Source organism: Glossina fuscipes, unplaced genomic scaffold (genome assembly GCF_014805625.2).
Source record: "Glossina fuscipes isolate IAEA_lab_2018 unplaced genomic scaffold, Yale_Gfus_2 61594, whole genome shotgun sequence".
Lineage (NCBI taxonomy): Eukaryota > Metazoa > Arthropoda > Insecta > Diptera > Glossinidae > Glossina > Glossina fuscipes.
This window is the reverse complement of record NW_024003803.1, coordinates 223,616-238,467: the sequence shown is the minus strand read 5'-3', so window position 1 is coordinate 238,467 and position 14,852 is coordinate 223,616. Positions and strand designations below refer to the sequence as shown.

Sequence of the window (14,852 nt, the reverse complement as noted above, 5' to 3'; positions counted from 1 at the left end):
TTAACACCAAAAGAGCGGGAAATTTTTAAGGGAATGTTCAATTCCTTTGCGATGCACAAACAATGGTCAATTGCAGATGGTGACTTTGGAATTTTCTTCGCAATAATAATCTTTCTTACGTCATCACCGAGAATGGATTTGTTTGAATTAAGAAGATAAGAAGCTTAGGGACTATTTTAGCTTTTAACTCATACAATCTATTTTCTAAAGTTGGGAGACCAGTTTCAATTATAATATTATTTGTGGGCGTCGTCCGAAAAGCATAACAACTTGCTCTAACGGCTTGGTGAAAGACCGGTTTAAGGATGTTGATATTATATTTGCAGCTATTGCCATAAATTATCAAAGCAAAGTCAATCTTGCTTAACACAAGCATTTTGGTAAGATAAGCGATAGTGTTAATATGCGCATGGCTTCTCCAAGCAACGTACTGTATGAAATTTACCCTTGTTAAAAGGGAGTTTTTTAAACGAAGGCAGTGTGCTTTCCAACGATAATTGTTTGAAAACGTGAGCCCCAGAACATGGAGCGTCTGCACATTTAGTACTGGTAAGCCGTTAATATGCATCAGTAGGTTTCCTGCATCGCACATTTGTTTTCGACAAATGTGCATTTTTTTTGATTTTTGTATAGAGATTATAGCTCCTGACGAGTTTGCCCATGTGGAGATCTCACATGCAATAGATTCGAGGATGTTGATTGCTTTCGTGTTGTCTTTTTCTTTTGTAAAAATGTATACATCGTCCGCGTAGAGACAATGTTCCACTCTTGGTACACGGCAAAGAATTTCGCTAATTTCGTTGAAAGCGATCTGGAAAAGCTTGACAGAGAGAGGAGATCCTTGCGGAATGCCATTCTTTAGCGGAAAGGAATCAGAAAGATGATTGTTGATTCTAACTTTGAACCGCCGATGCGACATGAATGATTTGATGTAGTTGAAGAATTTGGGTCCAACATTCCATGATTTCAAGAGTCTTAAGATAACATGAAGACCAACTCTGTCAAATGCTTTTTCGAAATCAATTGAGAGAATTGTTACGTGATTTCGTTCGGAAATTGCTTTGCTTGTGAAATAATCAATATGTAACCGAGCGTCGATGCATCCTCTACCCCGCTTGAAACCAACTTGTTGCTTTGTTATCAGGTTCTTGGATTCAAGAAACCAAGATAATCTAGATGCCATAATCTTCTCTAATACCTTAGAGAGGCAAGATAAAAGAGAAATTGGGCGATAATCAGATGCGATGGAGACATTTTTTGACTTTGGAATTATTTCCAGAAGATAGTTACAGCATTTCATGTAAAAATGCTTTCAGTTTTTTATTACCAAGCTGACCATTTTCTGAAAATGTTTGCAGATTTTTTTGTTCGGAATTTTGAAAAAGGCTTCGTAATGGGTTTTTGAGAGATTCGTATAAATTTTGATTTGAATACATTTTTATCTCGAACTGATTTGTTTGTTTTATTTGAAGATGTACATTACCCGCCGTTGTTGCTGGCCGTAAAGCGTCTCTTTGATAATGGATCATGTACTCAAGCGATTAATAGTGAACAGCGTTTATTTGCTAAAAGCATTACGTCAATCTTACGAACTGATTGTTCGGCATTGACTGGAACTTCCGCTATGTAGATATTGATGATCTGTTGTACTTTAGTTACAGTCAGCTTTTTTCGACAATTTTCGTCTTGGTTCCATTTAAATGTTGTCAGACCTCTGTTTCCTACTTAGTATACAAAACATCTACGGGTCATTCGCAATAAAAAATCAGACTACTAAATTCAATTTTCATTGTTAGTGGTTCGGGTAGAGACTATACGTTATCCTCCAGCGTTACACTTTTATAATTTCGAATTTTACGATGAAGGTGTCCACTATTCAAGTTTAAAAGTATGCCTGTTCTCTTAGAGTAGTTTTGTATACTTCGGTGCATTTTTGTTGTTTTCAGCTTCTTTATATTCTTCAGTCAATATTTGTTTGTTTGTTCGGAAATATACGCTGATATAGGCTCTATTCAAGGTCAATTGGTGTGTGCAGGGAAAAGTTGTTTTGTATTACTGAAACTTCTCGATTAATATGTATTTTTCTTTTGCTCAATCATTCAAAGTCCTCAACAGTTGAAAAAATTGAAATACAAACACAAATAAAATAAGAAATCATACAAATATATTATAAGAAATTATAAAAATTTTTTTGCTACTATTTACCATATAGTGGATGCATATTATTGGCGAAAAGTTACAACGCACAAAGTATGTATAAAGAATTTTAGCGAATTTCGCCATGCGCAGTTTTTTGATATGTCTTAAGGGACGCTAAAACCTATCAGAAAAACCTAATTTCAATACGTTGGTCGGGATACATTACCTCTAAATTCGCCAAAAACCGGCCCTCTCCATATTAACAAGGCCCTAGAGACTAAATGTTGCTAATGAAATGTTCGATTTTATATACATGATGTTTTTGTCTTTATTCAACATGTACGTGTGCAAGTTATTGGGTTGTCGCAATTTCTCTAAATATGAATCGCGTACAATTTCAAAGCATTCAATAGGCTAGTAGAATATATGCTATGACAAAAGTGTTCGCGTACGCTTGTGCGTGCGCTTGCTAATTAGCAGTCTTAGATTGCCTACTTTATCTTTCTCATCATTTATATCGCTAAAAGATCAGTTTAAGACTTTTTGGTATGACGGCGTATTTTCTGAGATTATGCCCTACAACTTATTTTGCTTAAGACAATATGGTACCTAACGTAATTATAATATAATTACGATGAACAAATTTTTTTTTTAATATATATTTCCATGTATTTTGATCAGCGCCATCTGTTGAGTTTCCGGTGTATACAGACGCTAATCATGGAACGCTCAAATCTGCACCACTTTTGTTCTTTGTTTTGAAGAAATCATATTCTATTTGTCGGTTTTGGTTTCAACGGATTCAAAGTGATAATTTTGATGTGAATAGCAAAAAAGGGCCTCACCTAACGAGTTCGAAGACAATGAATTGCAAATCTTATTGGGCGAAAACCCTCTTCAAACCCTTAAAGAAATTTCGAACAGTTTGGCAGTCGAAGCATGTTTCTAGAGTTTTCTGTAGTGTATTGAGAATGGCAATCAAATAACGTTCTTTACACACGATATCGCGAGAAATATGGGAGAACTTTGCTGGAAATGATGGAAAATATTTTGATTAATGTATGTTGTGCCAATTTGGCTCAATAAATACCTTTTACAAAACATTATCAAATTACATGCAAGTACTTAAATAATTAGTGTCTCTTAAAAGTTATTCTTATTTTTAAATATTATTTGATATATTAACAGTTTGAGTGAATAACTTCATTTTCTTTTTCTTCATGGTTTTTATTTTCTGCAATATTTATATCAAAAAAAATAAAAGCTTAGCCTAAATAGTGTAGAGTGGCACAATCTGAATAAAAATGCTTTCAACCGAACGATCTCAAGCTAAACTTTCATGAATACCTGAGTTAATTTTTGAACAAGGGCAACGTTTCATCACAATTGTGTTAAAGAATACGTCGACGGCGATGCCGACTTTGCCAGGTATAAAGAGAAATATGTTTTGAGCTAAAGTAATTTAATAAATCTAAAAGATTTATTTAAGATTTAAAGATTTGTGGGTTTACTTTATATCATACACATGAACCAACTTAGTGGCATGATTAGTAGAAACCTAAAGTGTATTGTTACGAAAATTTTTCAGAACTTAACGTTCCATGTGTTCCTGGAAACTGTAATAACTGAACGACGTTCAGACACCTTGTCATATACTCAAGTCATTCAAAACCTGGTTTAAGCGACATTCGGAAATCCCGAAGAAGAGCATATGAACGTTTTAGGTTCTGCTCACGCGACCTCTTAGGAACGTCTTCAGTAACTATAAGACAATTTTACTATTTTTTACAATTAAAAAATTTACGATTACAATTTTAAGGTAAATCTCAGATGGTGTGAATGAACATTGTAAACAGCAAAATTTCACGAAACTTGGTCATTACTTATTTTCTTGCTGCAAAAAATATGGGAAATCCCACCAGAAGTAGTTTTAGCCCAGTGATGAATCCACTACACACGGATTTTGTAGAGTTCTAGACAAGCTGTGCGAAGAACTCGAGTTAAGCAAGAAAGTTACGTCACGCAGCAAATTGAATTAAAGTGTAAACTAAATTATTCATCTAAAAAGGTATTCTTACCTTCTCCAACTTCATTTAACAAAGTGTAAAAATTTCGAAAAGTTCATTTTACAATATGCAATTTTTTATTAACTAACTTTCGCTTCGGCGATGAAACTAGAAGGTTATTTGGCTTGACGTTTGTTTGTGTACAAGCAATCAACATGATTCAATCAACAACAAAAACTTGCAAACGCAAATAAAAGCAAAGACATAAAGTAACTGCATGTGATTAATTTCATCTAACTTATCTTACCTAAAAAGAAATCAAAACTTCCCCCTCTTTCTACGCTTAATCACTGACAAATCACAAACCACATGCTTCTGCCAAATAGCTGAAAAGCCGGTCTTATCTTTTTATGATTCTTGGTATTCTGAAGTATACGTATAGAGACATGGCATGGTAACGTACTTTTCGGTAGGTCACAGTTCGTTATTATAGTAAGAGAAGATAGTGCAACAGTGTAACGACAAAATTTTTTAAAAGTTAAAAGATTGCGAAGAATTGCGAAGAAAAGTAAATAAGAATGGAAAAAATATAATGACAATATTTTTATGTTATTAAATGGAAAATAAGATAGGATAGAAGTATAAAAAAAGCTTATTTTATTATTTTATTCATTAATAAATCTCATTGGATTGCTGAAACATTTGAAGGATAAGACGATCAGTTTCTGCTTCTGTGTCCTCAAATCAAAGCTCAGGCAATTATTCAAGGGAAGACTTTTAGATTACAACCACGAGGAGGCAGCGTACATAATGTTTGCGTTCTGTACAATATTCTTACGGAAGGAGGAATGTTGAGATGGACTCGGAATCAAATGATTCTGTGGACGAAGCTACCACGGACAAAAGGATTAGAACTAATTATATAAACTTGTGATGTATATAAAATAAAATAATTATTTTGTTATAAAAGCCTTTAAAAAACATCACTTAAAAATATTTCGTTTAAAAATATTTAAACATTTCAAAATGTTCACGTCAAAAAAATTTTAAAATGGGGAAAAAAAATTTCAATGCAAACGAGCAATTGATTTCAATTGATTTTTCCAATGATTTAAAGACTGAAATCAAATTAATATTATCTTAACTAAATACTAATCTATACATTCATTTATACTTTCTTCTTACCATATCTATTGGATTGGTCAGACTTCTTTTTTTTTTCTTATTACCCGGATGTGTTTCGACAAAAGCCAGATAATAATTTAATTGCTCCTGGGTGCATCTTTGGTAGCGCCTTTTACGATCAACACACACTGAAAATATTATACTAATTGCTATATTGAAATTATGCATTATTAATTTGCCTTCATTGTTTTCCGTTTTGCAACCACTTTTTTGCTTTACAACCCCTATATTTTCTTCTTTTTTTTCACTTCAGCTTACGATTTTGACAAACTAACCGTCCTATTATAGGGCAAAATTGTTATTGTTGCTGTAATGTTAGCTGTAGGATACGACAATAGATGTTTTAACTTACAACCCACAAATTGTATATACACTTGGTTTTAATCTAGTCTTGGAGGATCCACTAAGTTATGGTTTCACGCCTTCCACCATAAACACTGCAATACAAAAGAGGATGAGAAGGAGTGTAACCATCAGTTTAAGAATAGTCACGAAAGAGCTATTCTGTAAACTAAAGCCAATCTTTAATTTTATAGTTTTAAGTTTAGAGTGATATTTTCAGAGAAAGTAAATATAGGGTATAAACTGAAGTTCATCAGCGAAAATTCACGGGCAGAATATTCACCTGTTCGGTTTATACTGCTCGAGCATAACATAAGAATTGGCTACCATGATGGGACAGTGTGAAACTCCACCAAATTTGTATTGGTAAAGTCAGTCGGTAACGTAATGTAAGCGAAACTTTAGCTTTCGGTTCATCAACTGCGTCATTTGTATTCTTGCGATTTTATTCAATTTTAGCAATTTCGTATGTGTCGTATATAAAGCGATTACATTACCCAGCATTAGCTGTTAGCTCATCAACTTCTCCATATACAATTAGTACGACTTTGGAGAGAAATCGAGAAATTTAATCATTTGGTACATTGTCTGCAATCATTAGCGACAGTAAAGGCATTTTAAATGAGTAAAGAAAATTATCACAAGCCCTAAAAAACGCCGATTTTCTCGAAAATATTACGACGCTCTTTGCCGTCTAATATGTGGTTTAACATAGTAACGTCCGTTAAGAATGCAGCCTTGCTTTGTCGAAATTATTAAATTCACTCACGGAAAAGGAGTTTGACACTGACAGTTTCGGTACATTTCTTCCATACTTTATGTTTTTAACAATGACGTGAAGAAGTGAAAATAGGAAAGGAGGGAAGGAGGGGAGGTTACACGAGCGAAAAGAAAAATTTCACTAAAAATCCTTTGAAATAATTAAAAGAACTTTTAGAAAATTAAAGTTTGAAGTATTAATAGTGTACATGCTACGGACAGTGAAGAAAAGAAAATCCAAAATAGCGATGATCAAGATTTTATTGGGACAGTGAAGAGAGCAAAAAGAAATATGGCGGAAGTAGTTTTCAAGAAAAAGAAAAAGTAAAATAAATGACAGACAGTTTGAATTCATGTTAAATAAACAGAGACAATTTTTGCGAAAATATTAAGGAATATAAAAATAAAAGGAAGAGGAAGAAAACAGATAAATGGCGTAAAGTGAAAAAGAAAATGATTGGGCTTGAAAAAAAAAAGAATAACTAAAGATAAAATTGTTGAGAGCGATGGAATTTATACACTAAAAGGAAGTTAAAAAATTTTCGAAAAACGATCCTATAATAATTTTAAAAATAAGTTAAAGCAAAAATATTTTTGTGCATGCCACCATGTTACGGTCGTTGCCCATCACGAAAATTCTGGGATGTGAAAAAATATAGTAAAGTAGCTTTCAATTGAATATAAATGCATTTCATCAATTATCTTAAATTAAATATCAGGATTTCGTTAATTTACGTAATGCAAAGAAAATAAGCCAAAATTTCTTAGAACTTTCTTTGCAAACTTTGACTTACATGTGTTTGATATGAACTGTACAAATCACAGTAATATAATGATATGTGTCAACATAAAAATTTAAAGCTAATTAATTAAAGAATCCTAATATGTGATGCATTATATTGCTGAACTTTATGCTTTGGGAATTTGATGCTACCCTTTGCAACGTGATACATAGTTCGAGGTTCAAATGGATGATTCACAAAAATTTAGCAAAGTATCCAAAAATATGGAGATTGTAAACAAATCTATTAAAAGAAAATTTTATTCATAATTATTAATTTAAAAGCTAAACCATTAATATATATAATATATATATAAACGATTAATATATATATATACATGTAGCAAGTTACTTTTATAATACTTACTAATAATAATAATACTTTTATAATATAAATATATACTTTTATAATATACGTATATATATATATATAGTTTACATACATGCATACATGCCTTTTGTACACATTATCGATCAATTATAACTACAAGAAATCTTTCTTTAGTCGTTTACATCACTGTTATCTCTCCGTATTAATATAATAAATTTTAAATAAATAAAAAATGTAGTAGTAGAAGGAAAATGATATAAGGAATTTTTTTGGTTATAGATGAGCAGAAAGTAGGCTAGGGTTCCTTAGACATAAGTTCGGGCTCTCCCAAAGACATAGTTAGCCGAACGAGACTATTAGGTAGGGCAGAGTGAAGAAAGGCCCGGGACTTTGGGCATGTCCGTTCAGTAAGCTGGGTTTTGTCCGAACGGGGGTTCGTTTAGGAATAAGTACATACCATACTCCTGTCCGAGGAGTGTCCGAGAGACAAAATACAAAAACCTCCCCCCTCTCCAGAGCTAATTAAGCAAGGGCACGTACATCCGTTTACTCAGCCTCCGATCTTCATCGGGTAATATCAAAAAAATTAGTCCTAAAGGTCCCTACAGTCTCTAAATCTAATTCGTCAACAATGTTTCTCTACTTTGTAAATCATTGTAATCCCTTGGCTCATCCACTGATATTGTTAATTCATTGCTGATCCATATGGTAATAGAAACAGTTGTAGCTCACACTGGAAAAAAATGAAAGAGTCGGTGGAATTTTAATGAGTTCCCTACTTGGAGTCAGTGTTAAAAAATTCTCGAAAGAAGATGCCAGTAGTTGGAGTCATTAAACTCATACACTACTTTTCGAAAATTTGATCATCATTTTGGGAAATCAAACCAAAACTCGCCGAACGTTACATTTTTTTTTTTTTTTGTTGGCTATAAACAAATTTATGAGTTTTACTTCAAACGTGACCACTCTATTACTTATTCCCAAAGTTTTAATGGTTTAGAGGTGCATCATCGACTTCGTAACATGAAAAAGATTGATGTCTACGCAGTCTGACGCGCTATAGAACGCCAAGTTAATAACTGCCTTTCGTCCTCCTAAAAGCAAAATGTGTGCTTACGGTTTTCAAATCTTTATCTAGTTATCCAATGCCATGAACAGCTTATGACAAAGCTTGGCAAAACGATTAAAAATGTTAACGCTTGAATTCACAATCTAAGAAGAATTTTATTTGCTACTATTACGTGTTCGACTATATTGTTACAGCTGATGTCATGAAAATGTGTAGCCAAGCGCTGGTTAACATGTTGTGCAAGATGCATTCTGTGAAAGAAGAATTCAAAGTACTGACATTTATGCCACATTCCTGTCATTTCTATAAACGTTGCCTACATTACGTGACTGGTGAATACATTAACGAACTCAAAATTGACGTAAGAGCAATTAAACGAAACTATAGCGGAAGTGACTGAACCCAAACACTAGTTTGATGAAAATATTAAGAGGAGGAGGGTTTAAATCGAAAAAATGATATTCCAATCAAGAGAGCTCTCACTACGACAAAATTATCTACGTACTTACTGGGATTAACAAAATCATTTGTTTTAATTTCCATTTTCGCCAAGTTTTAAAGGGAAAATAAATCTTCATTAGACACCCTTTTGCCTTTGCCGTCATCGCTCTTCAACTTCTATGACTTTTGGCATTTCTCATCGTAAGAGGCGAATTTTTCCCACAAAAGTTACGGCTTCGTTGTTGTTTGCCAGCAGTCTTCATTTTTTGTCACCTGAATATATTTCTCGTTGTTAATCCTCTAGCCTGAAATCGGTTTGTTTTTATAGCCTTGTGACTCATCAATTCGTTCATATAGCTGCAATCCTAATATTAGACTGTAAATTAACCCGGGCAAAGTAGATTCGCAACTGTACAAATCAAAATGAACCCTCAAAAAACAAGTCACTGATGAATTAGGAGTTGTGCAGAGCTTAATTTCCCGCTAAATTATGGTCAAAAAAACAAAAATTTTGCTTAAAAGTAGCTCGTATTTATAAATAATTCGAATTATTGCTTGGGTCTTCTGATTTTGGCGTAAGCTTCTACATCTGGTACATTCTGATTATTGCTCTTTACTGCTCCAGAAATTAGAACACATCTTACAGACTACTCAATAGCTGAGAACTGTCAAAAGAAGTTATCCCCAAGAGTCGTTAAAATGTTTCAATCCGTTTCTTCCCTTACGGACAATTAACTCGTAAAATCTTGCTAACAACGCATAGGCGAAATCTCAAACAAATGATGTGAAATTAGTTTTCGCGCCGTTAGTTTTTGTGGCTCTATAATTACTTATCTCTGCCTATGAAGTAAAATTCCATACAAAACATACATCGCTGTTTTTGCTTGTCTCGCAACTAAAGTAATCCATTTCGAAGTAATAAATAGAAAAAAAATTATTATGGTCGTTTATTGTAAAACAAAAAGTACAATTACTTACCCTCTGGAATGTCAAATTTCTGATAAAACCATAACTTTGTTGTTGGTTGGTAGCTCCAACACACTTTTGATAGTGTGCTTTGTCCAACACTTACGGTATGGTTGCTACGGACCAACCATTGGCAACTTGCTTAAGCCAACAACTCTAACGTGATGGCTAAGCCTGAACCGGCGATATGTATGTATATATATGTGTATGTATCTAAGAAGAGAAGCGCTTTTATACATTGCTCACAAAACCATTTATTGCCATACCCACTGGTTCAACACTACGAAATTTGCCAAAAACTGTAAGTTATATTTAGAACTTTCGAAAGATGACCACTACTTCACTTACTTTCACGTTGCTCAAATGAAAAAGGGTAGAAGATGAACTCAACTATTTGCAATTTTCTTTATGTTATACTTACTATACATGCGCACGGCTTTAGAAATGGTTGCCTCGGTTTTTCTCTCTTAGTAGCTTATTCTGACCGCCTGAAAAACGTTTACATAATTTTTTTTTTCAAAATATGAACGTGCATAATAATGTCATTTTATTTCGTTTCTTCTTCCTTCTTCTTATTACCACAAAGAAATCGTTCTAATAAAAATGTGAATTAAACAGACGCTTTTTTTCAAAAATATTGTTACGAAAATCCCAAATCCAGTTAATTTCAGCTAAGTAATTTTCCCTAATAATAAATTCCCTGAAAAAGGAAAAACCAAATGCACATTCGCATGCGCGTCATGCAGCTACAGGCCGATGAAAACGATGAGCGAGAAAAGCAGACAGGGATTAAATATAAAATCTATGAAATAGGGTATCATAGCCACGCTTGTAAAAATGTATATAAATACAATATTTATGGAAAGGTGAGTTAGTCGGGCAAGAACGTAGAAATTGAGAGTACGGCCAAAATAAATTGTGAATAATCTTACATTTAAGGAAAATAATTATAAGTAAATGCTCGTACTGTTAAGGAATATAATTGTAAATAAAGGAACTTTGAAGTGTATTTGTATTGACCAAAATATCCGCGATCCAGTGATACGAACTGTGTCTTAGAAAAGCGAATTTTATAACAACACATTGCTTGCCAATACATTGGTTTGTATCGGAAATAAATATTTACCAATTATTTGGTGTTACGGGATCAACTATTTGTGAAGAAATCTAAACAAATCATAAGGATAATCACGAATCTCTTTCATACTTTCATGCACAGCGTAGACGAAAGTTGATAATTATCCTTATTTGGTTTATTTAAGAGTTTCCTCATCCCTTTCGCTAGTATTATTGAAACCAAACGAGCGAAGCACAACCGTTATGCATGTATTGATATATGCTTGGACAAAGCAAGAATCAAAAAGTAACCAAGTAAGTTTTCTCTCAGCCTAAATAGAATGCAAAGTATAAGTAAATTTTATTGCAATAAAGGAAGGTATATAGATTTTAGGACAATTCGTTAATGAAAATTAAAGTAATGACTTACAATATGAAAAGTGGATTCCGAGGAAACTAAGCCCACTAGAGAATGTGTGTTTCATTATACCGATTTAAAGGGTGCGTCAGGAACCTTTTAAGAAGTTTGGAGTTTGGTTTTATTCTACAGCAATATTGCATATTGTCATATCATTATAAATGCGGAGAAATAAAGAATTTATACAACCTATATGACATAGATACCGAACAAAAGTCCAGAAATGAGAACAGCTGAGTCAAAATATATTTTACAGATTAGCTAAGTAACTATTAGAGTCGTAGAGTGTGCAAAATGCTTACTTAAAAGAGTGTTATTCGACAAGTGACAACTTAATACGAATTCTTACATTGGCAATTTAACAATAACTGTTTGTACTAGGTCAAATTTGTGCACCTTTTAGTAGAAAAGTCACTAGCGAAACTTATACGTTACTATGTTTTTTTTTGGGCATATTTAAAAGTTTTTTTTTCAACTTCGATTCGTTCGAGACCAGCAATTTCAAACCACCACTCTAGATGCGAAACCAACTTAATTGGATAAGTAGACTCCCGTTACTGGGAGCTCACCAATGAGAAAATGGTCTCGACTTAAAGCAGACGTTGTGGTTTTCTGATATTGATATAAGTTTTTGGCATAGTTTCTATTTTCACCCTTACCGCCTCTAGTTCCTGCTGGTGCCAACAATTAGAACAAAAAGATTTTTGGTAACTTGGACGACTACTTCTTTGAGACCAACAAAATGTGGAGCTCTTGTTAATAAAGGATGAAATTCGGTCCCCCTTTTTTCGCAATCCGCGAAAAGATCACCAACAATTAGTAGTAATTTGGCGGAAGCAGGGATCAACATCAAGATGTCGTGATGAGTTTAAGTATGCAAAAGGGTATATAAGCGGCATTTTTACAGAATTTACAATTAACTGAGTCAAGAGATTTGTGCCGTCATAAAAAAAGGGAAAGAGAATTGAAGCGTTGAAACTTTAAATGTCTCAAAATAACTTGTAAATAGATCTCCTAAGAATTGTAAATAAGACCTATTTTATCCTAAAAAATCACCATTTAATGGTATGAACTTTATTTAAAAAGGAATAAGTAATGTAAACTCATGAAAAGCAGGTTACGTTACACAGTGGATTTGTGATTGACAATACGAAGCTATGGTGATATTGGGAGATCTAACGGTGAAACCGCTCCTCGAATCCTGAAAAGGAGCTGAGAGAAAGAAATATACGTTCAAACGGTAAAATCTGCAATAAAACAAAGGTTATGTGAGCAGCTGGAGCAAGAGAGAAAGTATGTCGCGGTATATGAGTTGGTATGTAGTTATGGCGAAGAGGCAGAGTATGCAACGACAATTCACGACAAGCGTGGCGAAGCAAAAAGCGGGGACAATACAAATATACCACTTGCGCCTGTGATGCAAACAATGCATCAATTGCAAGGAGTAAAACAAGAAATGCAAGCGCGACAACAGGAAATGGCGGCCAAAACTGATGGATAAGGATAGCATAAAAAATTGCTAAGACGACGACGAAAATCAAAAGTGAACGTCAAGATATGGCATCAAAAATTGAGGTGATAACAGCAGGGATCGAACAACAGCGGCAGAAAATTAAACGAAAAATTTACAAACTTCTAAAGCAACAGGCCGACGAAGTTTAACAGCAATTTGAAGGAAAAGTAAATGAGCACGAACGCAATGTTGGTGTTGTGTTAAGCCAGTATAATGTCGGAATTAATGCCTTGCAAAAAAAATGTACAGCAGAAAGAGAGGAAGATCCAGACGACCTGTAAAGAATGACTAAGGTACAAATTAACACCGGAACCACCAGCTCGACTAAATTCAAAACACATTTCATGGTGCCGCAATTTCAAAACATTCAAACTGCAATTCGGTGTTGTCGCAAGAAAACGCATTGGGATCACAACGGTAAAGCGGTCACCTTAATAACCCTCTTAAAAGCAGCATCATCACGGAAGTAAAAAGAACGGAATACGCTACGATTATAGATACACGCGCAAGCAAATATAGTAGTTAATATGTAAAGGAAGTAAGTCCCCCTGAAGTTGTCTACGCGCTGTCAAAAGCCGAACGAAATCGAACGTCTGGCCAACCTCGCATTTGTCGGGGTGCGCCAGGACGTGCTTGAAAGGGTGAAAATTCACACCTTTACAAAAGCGCTTCGTGATGCAGAACTTAAAAAAGCCATAAGGACGTCACCAAAAACAACGTTTATCAAAACCTTCGGTTTCGTGCGTACACAAGCAAGTGCTAGAACACAGTTGTCGTTAAGCGCGATGGTCGGACGAGCAGAAGTCGCTCGATATCTCGAATATGGTCTGCGAGGCGGTCCGGAAAGCTTTGCGCGAAAATAAGCAGATGCTAGTTTCAAAAACGCGCAAGCATTATATCTGCCCGCAATTGAGTCACTTAGCATCGGAATGCACAAACTAACACACTCCACATCACCTACGTATAATATAGAGGAATGTGGTAATGAAATGTCCAGAGTGGACAGGACGGGCCACGAAGATTGGTATTATCCAGTCAAAGAGACGTAACAACAGTCTATGTAGCAATGGAAAATTCAGGGTTGCAATTACATCAATACACGGTTACAGGTGCTTCCCATTCAATTATTAACAGCACTACAGTCAAAGGGAAATTTGGGCCGTTACTTAGACCATTGCCTTGAATGACTACAAGTAAGGAACCTGCTGTTAAGAGTAAAGCTATCGGAACCGTTGCAACGTCCGCGTATATAAGTGTAGGAGGCTTCAGTCGGTCAGCGTTGTCCCTGCTCTCCACAAAAAGAGTAGCATTATTCATAATAACTGAATCCTATTAATTAGAATCTTTTTTCACAATTCTCCGCCCACATAGTAGTAGTATTTAGAGAGAGAATTATGAAAAAAAAACAAAGTTCGAAGTCCTTCTGTATACCATAAGGGTTAGATTTGAGAATGAAATCAGCATCAGAGAAAGAAAAGAAAGATCGACAATAGTGGTCGGATGAAGATGTGAAAAATGTCTTTAAATTTTGTAAAGTAAAATCGAATAGTAATAAAAAAGAAAAAACAGCAAAAATTATTAACTAAAACGCCATTAAAACCAAATGGAAGTCGGCCAAAATAAAATAATGGATAAAGGTTAAAGAAATTGAATTGGTTGCGAATATAAAAGTGTAATAAGATAACCATCACTATTATTGTCAATAAATTTCCAAAAAAAAAGAAACTTTAACTATTAAGGACAAATATAAAATAACTCTCTAAAAATAGTGTTTAAATATCTTTGTGTGAGATTCACACTGGAATAAGATTTATTAAAGCATACTTTAGTAACCTTATAAATGATC

The 14,852-nt window shown here is 34.2% G+C and overlaps 1 protein-coding gene across 1 annotated transcript in view; it reads left to right on the top strand.

Moving 5' to 3' along the window:
- Positions 1–5,583: 5,583 nt before the first annotated feature.
- Positions 5,584–14,852, top strand: part of LOC119643744 — a 128,769-nt gene continuing 119,500 nt past the window's right edge. Inside the window, exon 1 of the mRNA XM_038043203.1 lies at positions 5,584–7,089. Within this exon, the coding sequence (XP_037899131.1) occupies positions 7,032–7,089 (58 nt within the window). The 5' untranslated portion in view covers positions 5,584–7,031. The remainder of the gene's footprint in view (positions 7,090–14,852) is intronic.